We start from the raw sequence: 14979 nt of genomic DNA, 5'->3' as shown, positions 1-14979 counted from the left end.
GATTAAACCAAATCTTTCAGTGGAAGAATTTCAGCAGCATGAGAACCATCCTTTTCAAGATCAAACAACCGCCATCGTCGTCGTCTTCCTCCGCTTATCCGGGTCCGGGTCGCGGGGGCAGCATCCCCACTAGGGAGCTCCAGACCGTCCTCTCCCCGGCCACCTCCACCAGCTCCTCCGGCAGGACCCCAAGGCATTCCCGGACCAGATTGGAGATGTAACCTCTCCAACATGTCCTGGGTCGACCCGAGGGCCTCCTGCCGGCAGGACATGCCTGAAACACCTCCCCGGGGAGGTATCCAGGAGGCATCCTGACCAGATGCCCAAACCACCTGAACTGACTCCTTTCGATCCGGAGGAGAAGCGGTTCTACTCCGAGTCCCTCCCGAATGTCCGAGCTCCTCACCCTATCTAAGGCTGAGCCCGGCCACCCTCCGGAGGAAACTCATTTCGGCCGCTTGTATCTGCGATCTCATTCTTTCGGTCATTACCCAAAGCTCATGACCATAGATAGGTGAGGATTGAGGCGTAGATCGATCAGTAAATCGAGAGCCTGGCTTTCTGGCTCAGCTCCCTCTTCACCACGACAGATCGGCTCAGCGTCCGCATCACTGCAGATGCTGAACCAATCCGCCTGTCGATCTCCCGATCCCTCCTACCCTCACTCGTGAACAAGACCCCGAGATACTTAAACTCTTCCACTTGTGGTAGGACCTCTCCCCCAACCCAGAGTTGGCAAGCCACCCTTTTCCGGTCGAGAACCATGGTCTCAGATTTGAAGGTGCTGATCCTCATCCCAGCCGCTTCACACTCGGCCGCGAACCTACCCAGCAAGAGCTGAAGGTCAGAGCTGGATGAAGCTAGGACCACATCATCCGCAAAAAGCAGAGATGAGATTCTCCTGCCACCAAACTCGACACAAAACACATGTGGATTGGTTGGGCAAACTCCCATGCCCCCTCCATCACCCTTGCAAGGGTATAGAGCTGGTCCACAGTTCCACGGCCAGGACGAAAACTATTTTGCTCCTCCTCAATCTGAGATTCAACTATTGGTCGGACCCTCCTCTCCAGTACCTTGGAGTAGACCTTTCCAGGGAGGCTGAGGAGTGTGATCCCCCTATAGTTGGAACTCACCCTTCGGTCACCCTTCTTAAAGATGGGGACGACCACCCCGGTCTTCCACTCCACAGGAACTGCCCCCGATGACCACGCAATGTTGCAGGGACGTGTCAACCACGACAGCCCTACAACATCCATAGCCTTGAGATCGATCAAACAACCATTATTTGCAAACCTGCAAAACTCCATCAGATGCAGAACTTCATCTGACTGCCAGCAGTCACCCAGGTAGTATCTCATCAGCCAGCCGTGTGGAACTACAACCTTTGACTACCACAGAAGTCCAATCCCTCCTGTAAACCGGTTCCAGACGACTTCAGGCCAGCTGGACATACTGAGAACTACCACAAGGGTATCGTAGTCTCTCTTCTGGTGTCGGATGGTTTATTATTAATTTGATAACTCTTTAAACCTCATTAAACATTCAGCCAGATTTATTTTATAAACACAGACATCACACCTTTTTGAGTGACTTAATTAAGCTCAGGTCATGTTTTATCAGAGTTCATTCTTTGTCTCATTTGATATTACTTAGAGTCACCATTTGTAATCATTTTGTCATGATCCTGCCATGCCCTGACCTCCATGCACCATCATTCACCTCATCAGCCTTCTTGCATCACACCTGGTCCCCTCATCAAGCTCATGCCACACACCTGCCTCACCAGCTATATATTCCACAGTCAACCACCAGCATGCTGCCAGATTATTGAACACTTCTGCTAGTAAATCTACCAGCCTTTTGCATCCTGCCTGATCATAGTCTCCTGACCTCGTTTCCACATCTGACCCTTGCCAAGAACTCTTCCTGCCTCCACGACTCTCGCCTGTTCACCAACTCTGTCTCCAGCCTCGCCCTCTACGGGTAACGCCACGTCTTAGCTTATTGCTAATAAAGACTTTTAAAGTACCTTGCTGTGTCTTGTCCTCATGGGTCCTCACGTTCTGGTCATTACACATTTGTCTTTCATCATCATTAATATAGCAGTAAATAGATTTTTATAAACTATTTTTCTCTCTGTGTCTAATTATTATAAAGTTGTTTCCCTGGCATACCCAAAGTACCTATTTTCATCATCAATAGAATATAAAAGGTTCAATTAATATTTTTATGGTTTATTACATTTTATTGAACACCTTTATATTCTCCTGACAATTAAAAGTAACCACTTTAAAAACATTACATCTGCATGAGAGGAATTTTTAAGTATGGAGTTCATTCTCTGCTGAGCATATGTAATGGAAGTGCTTGTGTTTTCTAACATAGTTTGATCTTCTCTACCTCATCTAGAAATGGAGTTGGTTCAGGGAAACTTTTCCAAAGACCAGTTCCATGATGTCATCGACATATTTTGCAATGATGGACAATAACTTTAATGACATGTTTGGTTTACAAGCAGCTTTAGGAAAGTTGGTTCTTTAGCTTTCATGTTTATAGTCACGTTTGTGTTGTTTAGGTTCATCTTTTACTTTGTTTACAAGTTCACTTTGCTGCAGTGACTTCATATTTTCCTACAAATGTAATAAAATAGTGACACTAAAATTATACAGACAATTCCTTATGAAAGGAATCACATTACAGAGCAGCGCAGACAGACTTACTACATGCTGCAGCTGTTTTTGTAGGCCAGCTGCTGCTGAACTTGGGCAAAGTTATTCTGTACACGTCCAGATCAGATGGTTGTTTACAGAAAATAATGTAATTCAATCATTTCCAAACAGACTAAGTCAGTTAAACATAAAATAAATCACTCTGCTGCCATCAGATGGAGTGTTTCAGGGGGTGAGGCGTTCTTGATGAGGGTGGCTGAGGTGTAGGGCTAAAGTGTCATCACTCACTTTGGTCTGGTCCAGACACCGTCTCTTTACTGGTGGGTCTCCTTCCTCAGTAGGTGATGTGAAGCTCCAACATCTGAGCGTTCTGTGTTCCTTAGAGGAGAAGAAAAGTAACATTAGCAAGCTGGCTAAATTATTTTCTACTAGCATCTCAAGGCTGTGGAGAACCAAACCTTCACTTACCTAAACATCAGACCCGAGTTGGTCCTAGCTGAGCCAAGCCCCCACAATGTGGGTGAAAAATTGAGGCCAACGCGGAAGTGACAAAAATTGCAGTTCCACCCTCATCCACTGGGGGCTAGTGTCAGAAGCGAGCAAATCCTCATTGACTCCCATGTTAAAAATACCAATTTCACAGCAGAAATAAACATGTTTACAGCCTGGTACCAAAACATGTTTTAGGTGTAATAGATCTAGTTTACACTCATGACAACTCTGAAGAGGGTGAACTTTTTTCTCACTCTTCTGTTTAAGTGTATTAAAAGCCTAAAATTCTGTATAATTAATGAGCATCAGACCCACGTGACCACAGAGCTAGCTCCGTGGAAACGCCTCAGTAGAGCCTCGGTCTGGCCTGGAAACTGTTCCGGGATTTTGAGTCTCTGTGTTTGTGAATTCTTTTTTGGATATTATTTGTGCAATTGTTGGACAAAATGACTTGCTGTGGCATTAATTGCACCAATGGAGCGTCCAAGGAGTCTCCACTTCATTTTTTTCGGTAAGTAAAATTATATTTGTGTATTTTAGGTCACTGCCGAGCTGAGCTTAGATTTTAACATGTACTGTTTAACCATGAAATTTAAATGTAATAGGGTAAAACCCAGTGCATTTAACATAATGCTGGGTTGGTGGAGCTGGGTTCTGACCATCGGCTTGTGGAGCTCTGGATGGAAACCGATGTTTTCCACCCGTTCTCCCCTCCCCGCAGCTCGGCGCATCTCTGTCTGATCGCGGTTCCTGACTGCTGCGCGGGCTGCCGGCTTGTGGAGCTCTGAGATGGAAACCTTTCCACCCGGTTCTCCCCAGCGGCAGCTCTGCGCATCTCAGATCGCAGCGGTGCTTGTCTGCTGTGCGGCGGAGACCTCTGTGTTCCACCCGGTTTTACCCAGCGGTCAGACCAGCGTATCTCTGACTGAGAAGCTCTGGTGTTGTGCACAGTTAACTCCGGTTGTAGCTAGGTTTCTACATCCGTTAGCTTAGCTCCCATCTCCGCATTAGCTTTGGGTTAGCTTCAGGTTAGCTTGTAGCTTGTTCGACCGGGTGTCGTCAGTTGATCCCAGCCTTACAGCCCCACCCTCAGCTCCACCTCTCTTCCCTTTTGTGGAATTGTCTGGGCTTGACGGAACCTGTGACACGGTCAAAATAGTGGTGGTGGCCACCTCCCATTTCTCCTTAAAAACGTGTTATTGGAGCCTATGGAAACCCATTGTCCAATATTTATATGTCGATGAGCTGAGCTCATCCGGGTTTTAGTCTGACAGCCTGTCAGTGAAACATGCTCCAGCCTTCTGCAAAGCAAAGGAGCATTTTAAATTTTGTTTTCATTATTTTACAGCTGATTTGATCAGCTTTCTGATGCTCATACAGACGAGTGTCTGTGAACATCGCTGCGTTTGACTGATGCAGAGTTAGTTTTTAAATCTGCAGTGAGACGAAAACTAACCTCACTTCACTCAGAAATTGTTCTTTAAAACTCGTATTAAATCCACTGTGTTGAGGCACTTCAACGACTTTGTCACGCTGCATTTGAGCTGATATGGGACTTTATTTACAGGATGCTAAGATAACATCACACTCACGGAGTAAAACACACAGACTCTCTGCTGCTACAGCCAGTGGAAGTTATCATCTGGTGTATAAAAAGGAGTTGATCAGAATTTCCAGATCACGTTTTATTCCACGAAAATCGGCCGAATCCACATTAATCTGGGTGCTAACTTTACTAGCATAATGCTACTAATTCCTGTAAATTAAAGTCTAAAGTAAATTTAACCAACTTTTTAGAGTGAAGTTTACTACTTTGCTGCTGCCATATTCAGAAGGAAATTACGCACGAATACACACACACACATACACACACACACACACACACACACACACACACACACACACACACACACACACACAGCTTTCTTCTTCTGTGGGTTTTAGCAGTAGTCAGCAGCCACGGGGTGCTGGAAAGCACTCCTTCCAATGACTCCCTCGTTCTGCTGGGGGACTTTAACGCTCACTTGGGCAACAACAGTGAGAGCTGGAGAGGTGTGGTTGGGAGGAACGGCCCCCCTGATCTGAATTCATGTGGTGTTTTGTTATTGGACTTCTGTGCTAGTCATGAATTGTCCATAATGAATAACATGTTCAGACATAAAGTTGTCCATATGTGCTCTTGGCACTAGGATACCTTAGGCTGCAGTTTGATGATCGACTTTGTTGTCATTTCATCTGACCTGTGGCCGCATGTCTTGAACTCTCGGGTGAAGAGAGGGGCAGAGCTGTCAACTGACCACTACCTGGAGGTAAGTTGGCTTCGATGGTGGGTAAGGAAGCTGATCAGACCTGGCAGGCCCAAACTTATTTTGAGGGTCTGCTGGCAATGTCTGGTAGAGTTTCCTGTCAGAAGGAGCTTAAATTCCCTCCTCGAACAGAACTTCGAACATGTCCCAAGGGAATCAGGGAACATTGAGTCCGAGTGGGCCATGTTCCATGCTTCTATTGTTCAGACTCAAATCAAATCAAACTTTATTTATATAGCGCAATTCATACAATAACTGCAACTCAAAGTGCTTTACAAATTAAAATGGCCCCAATACCCACATTCCCTCCCTCCCCATAAATATAAAAGCAATAGGACAGTAATATCCCCCATTACACTCATCGTCTGACACACACGCAAACACATGCTTAAAGGCATAGGATAAAAACTGGAACACACTGGGCTGAGCTCGTATGAGCCAGACAAGCTAAGTTAAGGAAACGCCATCAGGGGAGCCTTCTGCCCCGACAGCAGCAGATCCACCGCAGCAGCCGAGGCACCTACACAGGGCGCCCAGGGGAGGGAGGGTGGAGTCCCCCATCTCCATCCAGGCACACCCGGTAAGCACCCAGGCCGCCACAGCCGACCACCGCCCCCGGGGTAGGGGGCTCCCACAGAGGAAACACTGGAAAAGGATAAAATAAGGTGTAGCATGATGAATTGTCCATCTTTGACCTAAAAGGCCCTGCTCTATTTGCTCTGCCCAAGCAAAGCCATAAGTTTCTGACACAAACCTAATCTACAGGATATGGGCCAAGGCCACTCATGCTCGGTGCTCTTATCTAAACTGTTGCTTCTCCGGACAGCACAAGCAAGAAGAAAGAAGACAGAACTCTTACTCTTTAAATAATAATCAAATTACTTTGTTAGTCCAAACAATCATGTGAAGCTAATATTCAATCAATCTGTGAAATGAGAATATTAATTACTTGATATTATAATCCTATGATAGTATTGTAATAAGTAATATAACTTTTAAACTAGACACTAGACTGATCACACGTAATGTTAAAGTCACATGACACATTTCCTTTTTCTGATCCAATCAGAACCTTCCAGATCTGACGCAAGGCGTGGTTTTGTTGGTATTTGTATAATTTGCTTTTGTTGTCAAATTCTGATTTGACAGTAAATCAAAACATCCAAATTATAAAACTACGCCCCACGTCATCTTAACTTCAGTTCCAAGCGTTCTAGAGAAGTTATCGGAGTGGCCAATCCGTAACTTTCCTCTTAAAGCTGAAAGAACCTAACGACAAGCTGGATTAAATCTGTTGCATGGATTCAATCTGTTGCATGTTCCACCTGCAGCAACGGTTCCTTCAGAATAAAAGCTTAACCATCATGACCCCTTCAGGGTCTCACTGATGCCAATAAACTGTCGTGACCTGGGAGTAACTCAAGACTGGAAGTGTCAACAACCGCTGCATATCTACAGGTGTTGGTTTTAAGAAGGTCCAAGCTGGACCCCCGACATTCCAGATCTAAACGGGGACTTCCGTTGGGGTACGTAGACCGACAGATGGCGTCTCGATGTGTTATAATCTCCAAACCAAAGCTTAGAGCGAAACACCATTTCACTCCCATCAGAACTAATAGCTCTCTCTAATAGCTGGTTCTGAACATATTCCACACACACACACCATCCTCAGTCTTACTCCACCTTAGTTACATCATACACATAGTGTTTAGAGTTAGTCTTGTTCAAATTGTTTAGAAATACATTTTCTTAAACTTTAAAACTTGAATCTCTCTCTCTTGTCCCTGGGTTAATACGAAGTGTTTTCTAATCCCTGCGATAAAATTTCCGATCTTCTGGTTAAAGTGATATTCAAAGATCCATCAAATTGATTTCATATTTCCTATGGAATCTCACATTACTTTAGATGTAACTAACGAGTCGTTACAAAGGTTAAAATATAAGATGGTAAAATTTTGATAGAATAGAACGTATAAAGATAAAATTAATAAAATTTAATAAATCAGTAATAAAAATTATCTGTTAAAAGCTAAGCTAAAAGGTGAGTCTCTAAGATAATAAAACTCTGATTAAATAAAACATATAGAATAAAATGAATACAATAATAAATAAATGAATAATTGATAATAAAAGTAATCAGTTAAAAGGTTAGCTAAAAAGGTGGGTCTTGTGCCTGTTCTGAAAAACACGAACGTTCTCTGCAGCCCTGAGGTCCTCAGGCCGGCTGTTCCAGAGGCGAGGACGTAATAATGAAAAGACGCCACGCCGTGGGTGTGTGTCCTGACTTTAGGGATAACACGGAGACGGCTGCCAGACGAGTGCAGAGACCGCGAGGGTTCATACGGTAAAAGCAGTTCCGAAAGATAAGAAGGCCCAAGACCATTAAGACATTTAAAAACCATTAAAAGTATTTTTAAATCAATCCTGAAACATACGGGGAGCCAATGCAGTGATTGTAAAACTGGAGTAATGTGCTCCCGCCTCCTGGTCTTCATCAGGGCACGTGCTGCTGAGTTTTGTAGGAGTTGTAGACCTGAAGTACTCTTTTTTTTTTTTTTTGGGAAGACCAGAAAGCAGGGCATTGCAGTAGTCTATCCTACTGGTGATAAAAGCATGCATCAGCGTCTCCGTATTGGCGCGAGAGAGAATGGGGCGGACCCTGGCGATGTTCTTGAGATGATAAAAAACTTATTTTGGTGATGTGGGGGATTAAAGTCAGCTCAGAGTCAAAGGTAACACCCAGGTTCTTCACTTGTGAAGCTGGATTAAAAGACATTGATTGTAGTTTTGGTAAAAGTTTCTCTCTCTGGGCCTCAGGACCGATGACTAAAACTTCCAATTTTGTCTCGGTTGAGCTGGAGAAAGTTCTCTGCCATCCATGATTTGATGTCTAAAATGCAGTTATAAAGTGTGTCCATTGGCCGTGTGTCATCAGGAGACACAGAGATTTACAGCTGTGTATCATCAGCATAACTGTGGAAATTCACTCCGTGTCTCCTGATGACGCTGGCAAGAGGGAGCGTATAGAGGTTAAAAAGCACTGGGCCTAAAACTGAACCCTGGGGCACACCACATGTGATGATGTGGACCCCAGAGGAACAGGTATCCAAACTCACCATAAAAGTCCTGTCTGTGAGGTAGGATGTGAACTATCTATGTACAACACCAGAGAGGCCGATCCGTTTCAAACAAGTTAAAAGAATTGTGTGGTCTACTGTGTCAAAGGCAGCACTTAGATCCAGTAGAACCAACACCGGGCATCACCCTCCGGGCATCATAATTTACTCTAAAATCATTTAAAATCTTCAGGAGGGCTGTCTCCGTGCTGTGGTTCACCCTAAAACCAGAATGAAATTTCTCTAGGACATCATTAGTGTTAATAAAATTAAGTTGATTGAACACAAGCTTTTCTAAAATTTTGCTTAAAAATGGTAAGTTGGACATCGGTCGGAAGTTGTTTAAATCATTAAAATCTAAATTGCTCTTCTTCAACAGGGGCCTCACCACTGCCCGTTTAAAGGCGGCAGGAAAGGCCCCCGTCTGAAAGGAGCAATTCATCAGGGTTAAAACCTCATCTCCAAAAGAATCATAGAATCGTTTAAAACACCTAGTGGGAATAGGATCCAGGACACATGTGGTGGGCCTCACTGAGGAGAAAACTTTATCAAGACACTCAGCTTCAACCAGGACAAAACTGTCCAGTGTTTCCTCAGGTAGACACACACTCTCAGATGTGTTTAAAACCATGTTATGTTATGAGGATAAAATATTAGATATGATGGTGTCTACCTTCCCTCTTGTTGAGGCGGCTGACCGGAACTGCAGCCACAGGGTTGTCGGTGCCTGTCATGGTTGCAACACCTGAACCTGCTGGTGGACACCAGTAGTTAGGGATGCTATCAAGCTGAAGAAAGAGTCCTATCAGGTCTTTTTGGCCTGTGGGACTCCAGAGGCAGCTGATGGGTACTGGCAGTCCAAGTGGAATGCGGCTCAGGTGGTCATGAAGGCAGAAACCCGGTTGTGGGAGGAGTTCAGTGAGACCAGGGAGCAAAACTTCCATATGGCTTCGAGGAGATTCTGGTCCACCATCCAGTGCCTCAGGAGGAGAAAGTAGTGAGCTACCAACACTGTTTATAGTGTTAATGGTGTGCTGCTGACCTCCACTGGTCAATGATGGTGGGAGGAGGGAGATATAGAAGGGGTCTTGAATGTTGATCTCTGGGGGAGAGGTGGGGAATTGACTGTTGTGTGGTTGTTTTTAACCACAGCACTTTGAGTTGCACTTGTTGCATGAAAAGAGCTTCATAAGCAAAATTTGATTCAATTTGAAATGCTTTTAAAACAGGGTATCCGCGGGTCCTTAAAAAGTCTTAAAAAGTCTTAAATTTGCTTTTCCAAATTTAAGGCCTTGAAAATCCTTAAAAATGACAAATAATCCTTAAATCCAGTTTCCAAAGGTCTTAAATTACCAAAGACCCAAAAAACAAGATTATTTTATTTCTATAAAAATTTTCGTGAATTTCTTGTTAGTGTTCAGCATTTTTTGTGTACGATGTTGGCGTAAGCGGAACCGTACACATTCAGTCGGTTGTGAAAGGGGGCGGTTTTTAGATGAGCACATTAGCTGGTTAAGCTAGTGGGAGTTTGCGCCATGGGGAAGTGCAAGTTTAATGGTAACTGGATGGCTAATCCCACGCTCACGACGTGGTTAGCACCGGCTCCAGGCAATAGCTGGAACTTATAGCTTAAATTTAATTTTAAAAAAAGCTTAAATTTGGTCAAAGTGGCCTTAAAAAAGGTCTTAAAAAGTCTTAAATTTGCCTCCCTTAAACCTGCAGATACCCTGTAAAAATGACTGAAAAACATTTAATGTTCAAAACTTATTTAAAAATTAAACTTTCAGTTAGTTTTTGTTATGATTCATTCTCATAACAAAGCAACACAAAAATCCTCATTAAATTAATAAAGATGGAGATGTTTAAATAAAATTCAAGCTAAATGTGATGAGAACACAAATTTTAAATAATTTGAACTAAAGTGATAAAAGAAACAACAGAAATAACATTTCTTCCTGCTTTCCTGATTCATTTAATCCCTTTTCATGTTTTTCATTTTCTCATAGAAGTTGAGCTTCACTAGTTAATAACTGCAGGTAAAATGATTTTTATTGACCGTAATAAATAAGGCAGGAGGTTTATTCTTTCTCTCTGCCCCTGATTGAGCGACGCTCTGATCAGCGGGCCTGGGGTTATTATTAGGCCAAGGCCTTTCTCTGGAGCTAGCTCTTAAGTCGTGGATGCTCTTTAATTGTTCACATTTTTAAGCATTTAATACACTTAAACAGAAGAGTAACAAAACAATTCACCCCCTCAGAGTTGTCATCAACGTAAACTAGGTCTATTTAACCTAAAATGGGTTTTGAACCAGGCTGTAAACATGTTTATTTCTGCTGTGAAATTTTCTTTTTACCATGGGAGTCAATGAGGATTTGCTCACTTCTGGTGCCTGCCCCTAGTGGATGAGGGTGGAACTGCAGGTTTAGCCACTTACGAGTTGGCTTCCTAGATTTAAAACAAATGACTCAAACTTGGTTGAAACATGTAACAGGAGTGACTATCATGTGTTGTGTTATCACAGCATTACTCAGAACAGGAGTTTTTCCCTCGCCATTTTACATTTCTCATTTAAACAGAAAACAGGTCACACACACACAGCTTTGACGTTTTGGTACACTACATTAGACCACCCAAACTGTCTTTATTCAACAACAGCAAAGAAAGCGTTGCTTCACATGCTACTGCCTCTTTAAAGATTGTGGAAGATGACCTTTGATATAGACCAATGAGGCACACCATTAACTCCTGCCTTTCTTCTTTTTACTTGGCCGGGGCTTGTGAGCAGATGAGGGAAATCCTGTGTCCACAGTTCCAGAGAAGGACGTCCCCCCTCTTACTCATAAATTTGAGAAAAGGAGTCAGTTTTCCAGTCCATCCCACTCCATCCACAGTTCGAGGATACACCAGAAGCAGCAGCACTCTGACCACCTCAGACGCGCCTCTACTGTGTCGGGTAACTCATTTGTACTCACTCACTCACTCACTCACTCACTCACTCACTCACTCACTCACTTACTCACTCACTCACTCACTCACTCACTCACTCACACACTCTCACTCACTCACAGACACACACACACACACACCCACGCACACACACACACACACACACACACACTCACTCACTCACTCACACACACACACACACACACACACACACACACACACACACACACACACACACACACACACACACACACACACACACACACACACACACACACACACACACACACACACACACACACACACACACACACACACACACACTCACTCACTCACTCACTCACTCACAGACACACACACACACACACACACACACACACACTGACCTGCATCAGTTCTAATAGTTTCTGTTACTGAACTGAAAGACGTAACTTGTAACTTGGCTCGTTGCACAGAGGACTTCACATCTGTAAACATCTGACCGTATCTCGGGCCTCTCCAGGGTGATTGTTTCTTTTATTGCTGACTCTTTAGTTGAGTGGGTTATCTTATTTAAATTCCTCCGTATGGAATGAACTAATTAGAGGACGTTGATTGGTATTCTTTGATGTTTTCATTGATTTACTTGTTAAATGGTAGAGCGATAAATGGCCTTTATTTGTATTAAAACTGGTCGATTAACGGATTTTAATCTCAATTACGGTCTGGGTTGTCAACGATCATGAAAACGAAATTATTCAGTTTTCTGCCACCTCCTTGCGGTTTACTCTTTCCCCGGCCCGAGATGCAAATCGAGCGCACCTCCCACACATTGTTCCCAACTCGGCAACTTTATTGCTATTTCTAATAACTTTTTAGACCCGTTCATTTTTTTCTCCAAAAGTGATAAACCTAGAGGCATTTCTCATGACCCTTTGCTACTTTCTGTGAAACTTTGTAGTCGATATTCTCTGCAAATTAGCAAAAGAAAGACTGCGCTCTGGACTGTCCTTACATATCTTAGAAAAGGGAATGGTCTGCACATTTGCGTGCAGCAGGATCACATCACACCGACTGACCAATCCTAAAGCTTTCTCGGTTGAACTCGCCTACATAAAAAACTAGTTGTTTTAAAAGCTAAATGAATTCAAGATGCAATGAGCCATAACCAAAATGGATGTTTTTTTTAATCAGGGCTGCTAACTCATGCAATGAGCGTGAAAAACACACATTTGAGCATCTTCACGCACTCTTACGCTACACCTCAATTTTTCATGTAGAAACATAATAATAGTTGATCTGTCTGAGGTACACGTGGCATCATGCTAATGTACACTCCCCTACAGCACCGGGACAGACCAAATCATTGTCTCCACGCCCATCTGCTGCATCTACAGGATCTTCTGACATCCTTTAACTCTGCAGTCAGACGCGAGGGTTGTTTATTTCTCCAACCTGGTGTCCCAGAGCCGACCAGATCTTGAAACCCCCCCGTTCAGGCTGGCTTTGGCATGATCACCACCCTCTTCTTATTTCTTTCGTTCTGCCATTCCCAGGATCCCCTGATTACTTACTTTTCCCATACTTATGATATTTAAAAAAACATTTTTGAATCTTTTTAATTTGTGAGTTTAATCTTGAGCGGTGCCATTTCTTCTTTAGTAGCAGTTTCAGGACATTCACTAAAACAGTAGACGTGTAATTTCTGGCTGGGGGAAATTGACTGGAGAATATGGTGGCCCGGTCCTCTTAGTTGTGTTTCCATATAAATTCAGTCCTTTTAGGACTTTGCACAGATCACTACTGCTTCAGTGGTTACTGGTGAGTGCCAAAAAGCATCCACAGTGACATTAAGGTTTTATTCTGTTGAAGTACAGCATAAGTTCGAACATAAGGATGCCCACCGGTACACTTGGTACCAGGGCAGCCTAGGTCACAGGTCGATGATAGATTTTGTAGTCGTATCATCTGACCTGCGGCCGTATGTTTTGGACACCCGAGTGAAGAGAGGGGCGGAGCTGTCAACTGATCACCACCTGGTGGTGAGTTGGATCAGATGGCAAAGGAAGATGCCGCGTAGACCTGGCAGACCCAAACGCATAGTGAGGGTCTGCTGGGAACGCCTGGCAGAAGAACCTGTCAAGACGGTCTTCAACTCCCACCTCCGGCAGAGCTTTGACCACGTCCCGAGAGCAGTGGGGGACATTGAGTCAGAGTGGACCTTGTTCCACTCTGCGATTGTCGAGGCGGCTGTTGCTAGCTGTGGTCGTAAGGTGGCCGGTGCCAGTCGTGGTGGCAACCCCCGTACCCGCTGGTGGACACCAGAGGTTCAGGGAGCCGTCAGGCTGAAGAAGGAGGCCTACAGGGCGTGGCTGGTCTGTGGGTCTCCGGAGGCAGCAGACAGGTACCGGATAGCCAAGCGGGGTGCAGCAGTGGCAGTTGCCGAGGCAAAATCTCGGGCGTGGGAGGAGTTTGGTGAGGCCATGGAGAAAGACTATCGATCGGCTCCAAAGAGGTTCTGGCAAACTGTCCGGCGCCTCAGGAGAGGAAGGCAGCAACTCGCTCACACTGTTTACAGTGGGGATGGGGAGCTGCTGACGTCAACTGAGGCTATAGTCGGACGGTGGAAGGAATACTTTGAGGAGCTCCTCAATCCCACCAATGCGCATTCCGAGGAGGAACCAGAGCTGGGAGGCCTGGGGATGGACTGTCCGATCTCGGGGGCAGAAGTTGCTGAGGTAGTCAAACAACTACACAGCGGCGGAGCCCCGGGGGCGGATGAGGTTCGTCCTGGGTATCTCAAGGCTATGGATGTTGTAGGGCTGTCACGGTTGACACGTCTCTACAACATTGCGTGGTCATCGGGGGCAGTTCCTAGGGAGTGGCAGACCGGGGTGGTGGTCCCCATCTTTAAGAAGGGTGACCTGAGGGTGTGTTCCAACTATAGGGGGATCACACTCCTCAGCCTCCCTGGAAAGGTCTACGCCAAGGTACTGGAGAGGAGGGTCCGATCGATAGTTGAATCTCAGATAGAGGAGGAGCAATGTGGTTTTCGTCCTGGCCGTGGAACTGTGGACCAGCTCTATACCCTTGCAAGGGTGATGGAGGGGGCATGGGAGTTTGCCCAACCAATCCACATGTGCTTTGTGGATTTGGAGAAGGCTTATGACCGTGTCCCCAGGGGCACCCTGTGGGGGACGCTCCAGGAGTATGGGGTGGGTGGCTTTCTGTTAAGGGCCATTCAGTCCCTTTACCAGAGGAGCGTGAGTTTGGTCCGCATAGCCGGTAGTAAGTCGGACCTGTTCCCAGTGAGGGTTGGACTCCGCCAGGGCTGCCCTTTGTCACCGGTTCTGTTCATCACTTTTATGGACAGAATTTCTAGACGCAGCCGTGGTGTGGAGTGTGTCGAGTTTGGTGGCAGGAGAATCTCGTCTCTGCTTTTTGCGGATGATGTGGTCCTCCTAGCTT

General features: G+C 45.0%; 2 protein-coding genes across 3 annotated transcripts in view; one reads left to right on the top strand and one right to left on the bottom strand.

Annotated features, from left to right (window-relative positions):
* The window catches only part of pikfyve (phosphoinositide kinase, FYVE finger containing), a 103038-nt gene that overhangs the window by 14690 nt on the left and 73369 nt on the right, over positions 1-14979 (top strand). For both annotated transcript variants that reach the window (XM_054746532.2, XM_015965682.3), the window contains exon 3: positions 11372-11539. In XM_054746532.2, the coding sequence (XP_054602507.1) occupies positions 11372-11539 (168 nt within the window). The remainder of the gene's footprint in view (positions 1-11371; positions 11540-14979) is intronic.
* The window catches only part of fundc1 (FUN14 domain containing 1), a 497656-nt gene that overhangs the window by 425391 nt on the left and 57286 nt on the right, over positions 1-14979 (bottom strand). The window lies entirely within an intron of this gene.

This window comes from Nothobranchius furzeri, chromosome 14, assembly GCF_043380555.1.
Source record: "Nothobranchius furzeri strain GRZ-AD chromosome 14, NfurGRZ-RIMD1, whole genome shotgun sequence".
NCBI classification, from domain to species: Eukaryota; Metazoa; Chordata; class Actinopteri; order Cyprinodontiformes; family Nothobranchiidae; genus Nothobranchius; species Nothobranchius furzeri.
This window is presented reverse-complemented; position numbering and strand designations above follow the sequence as displayed.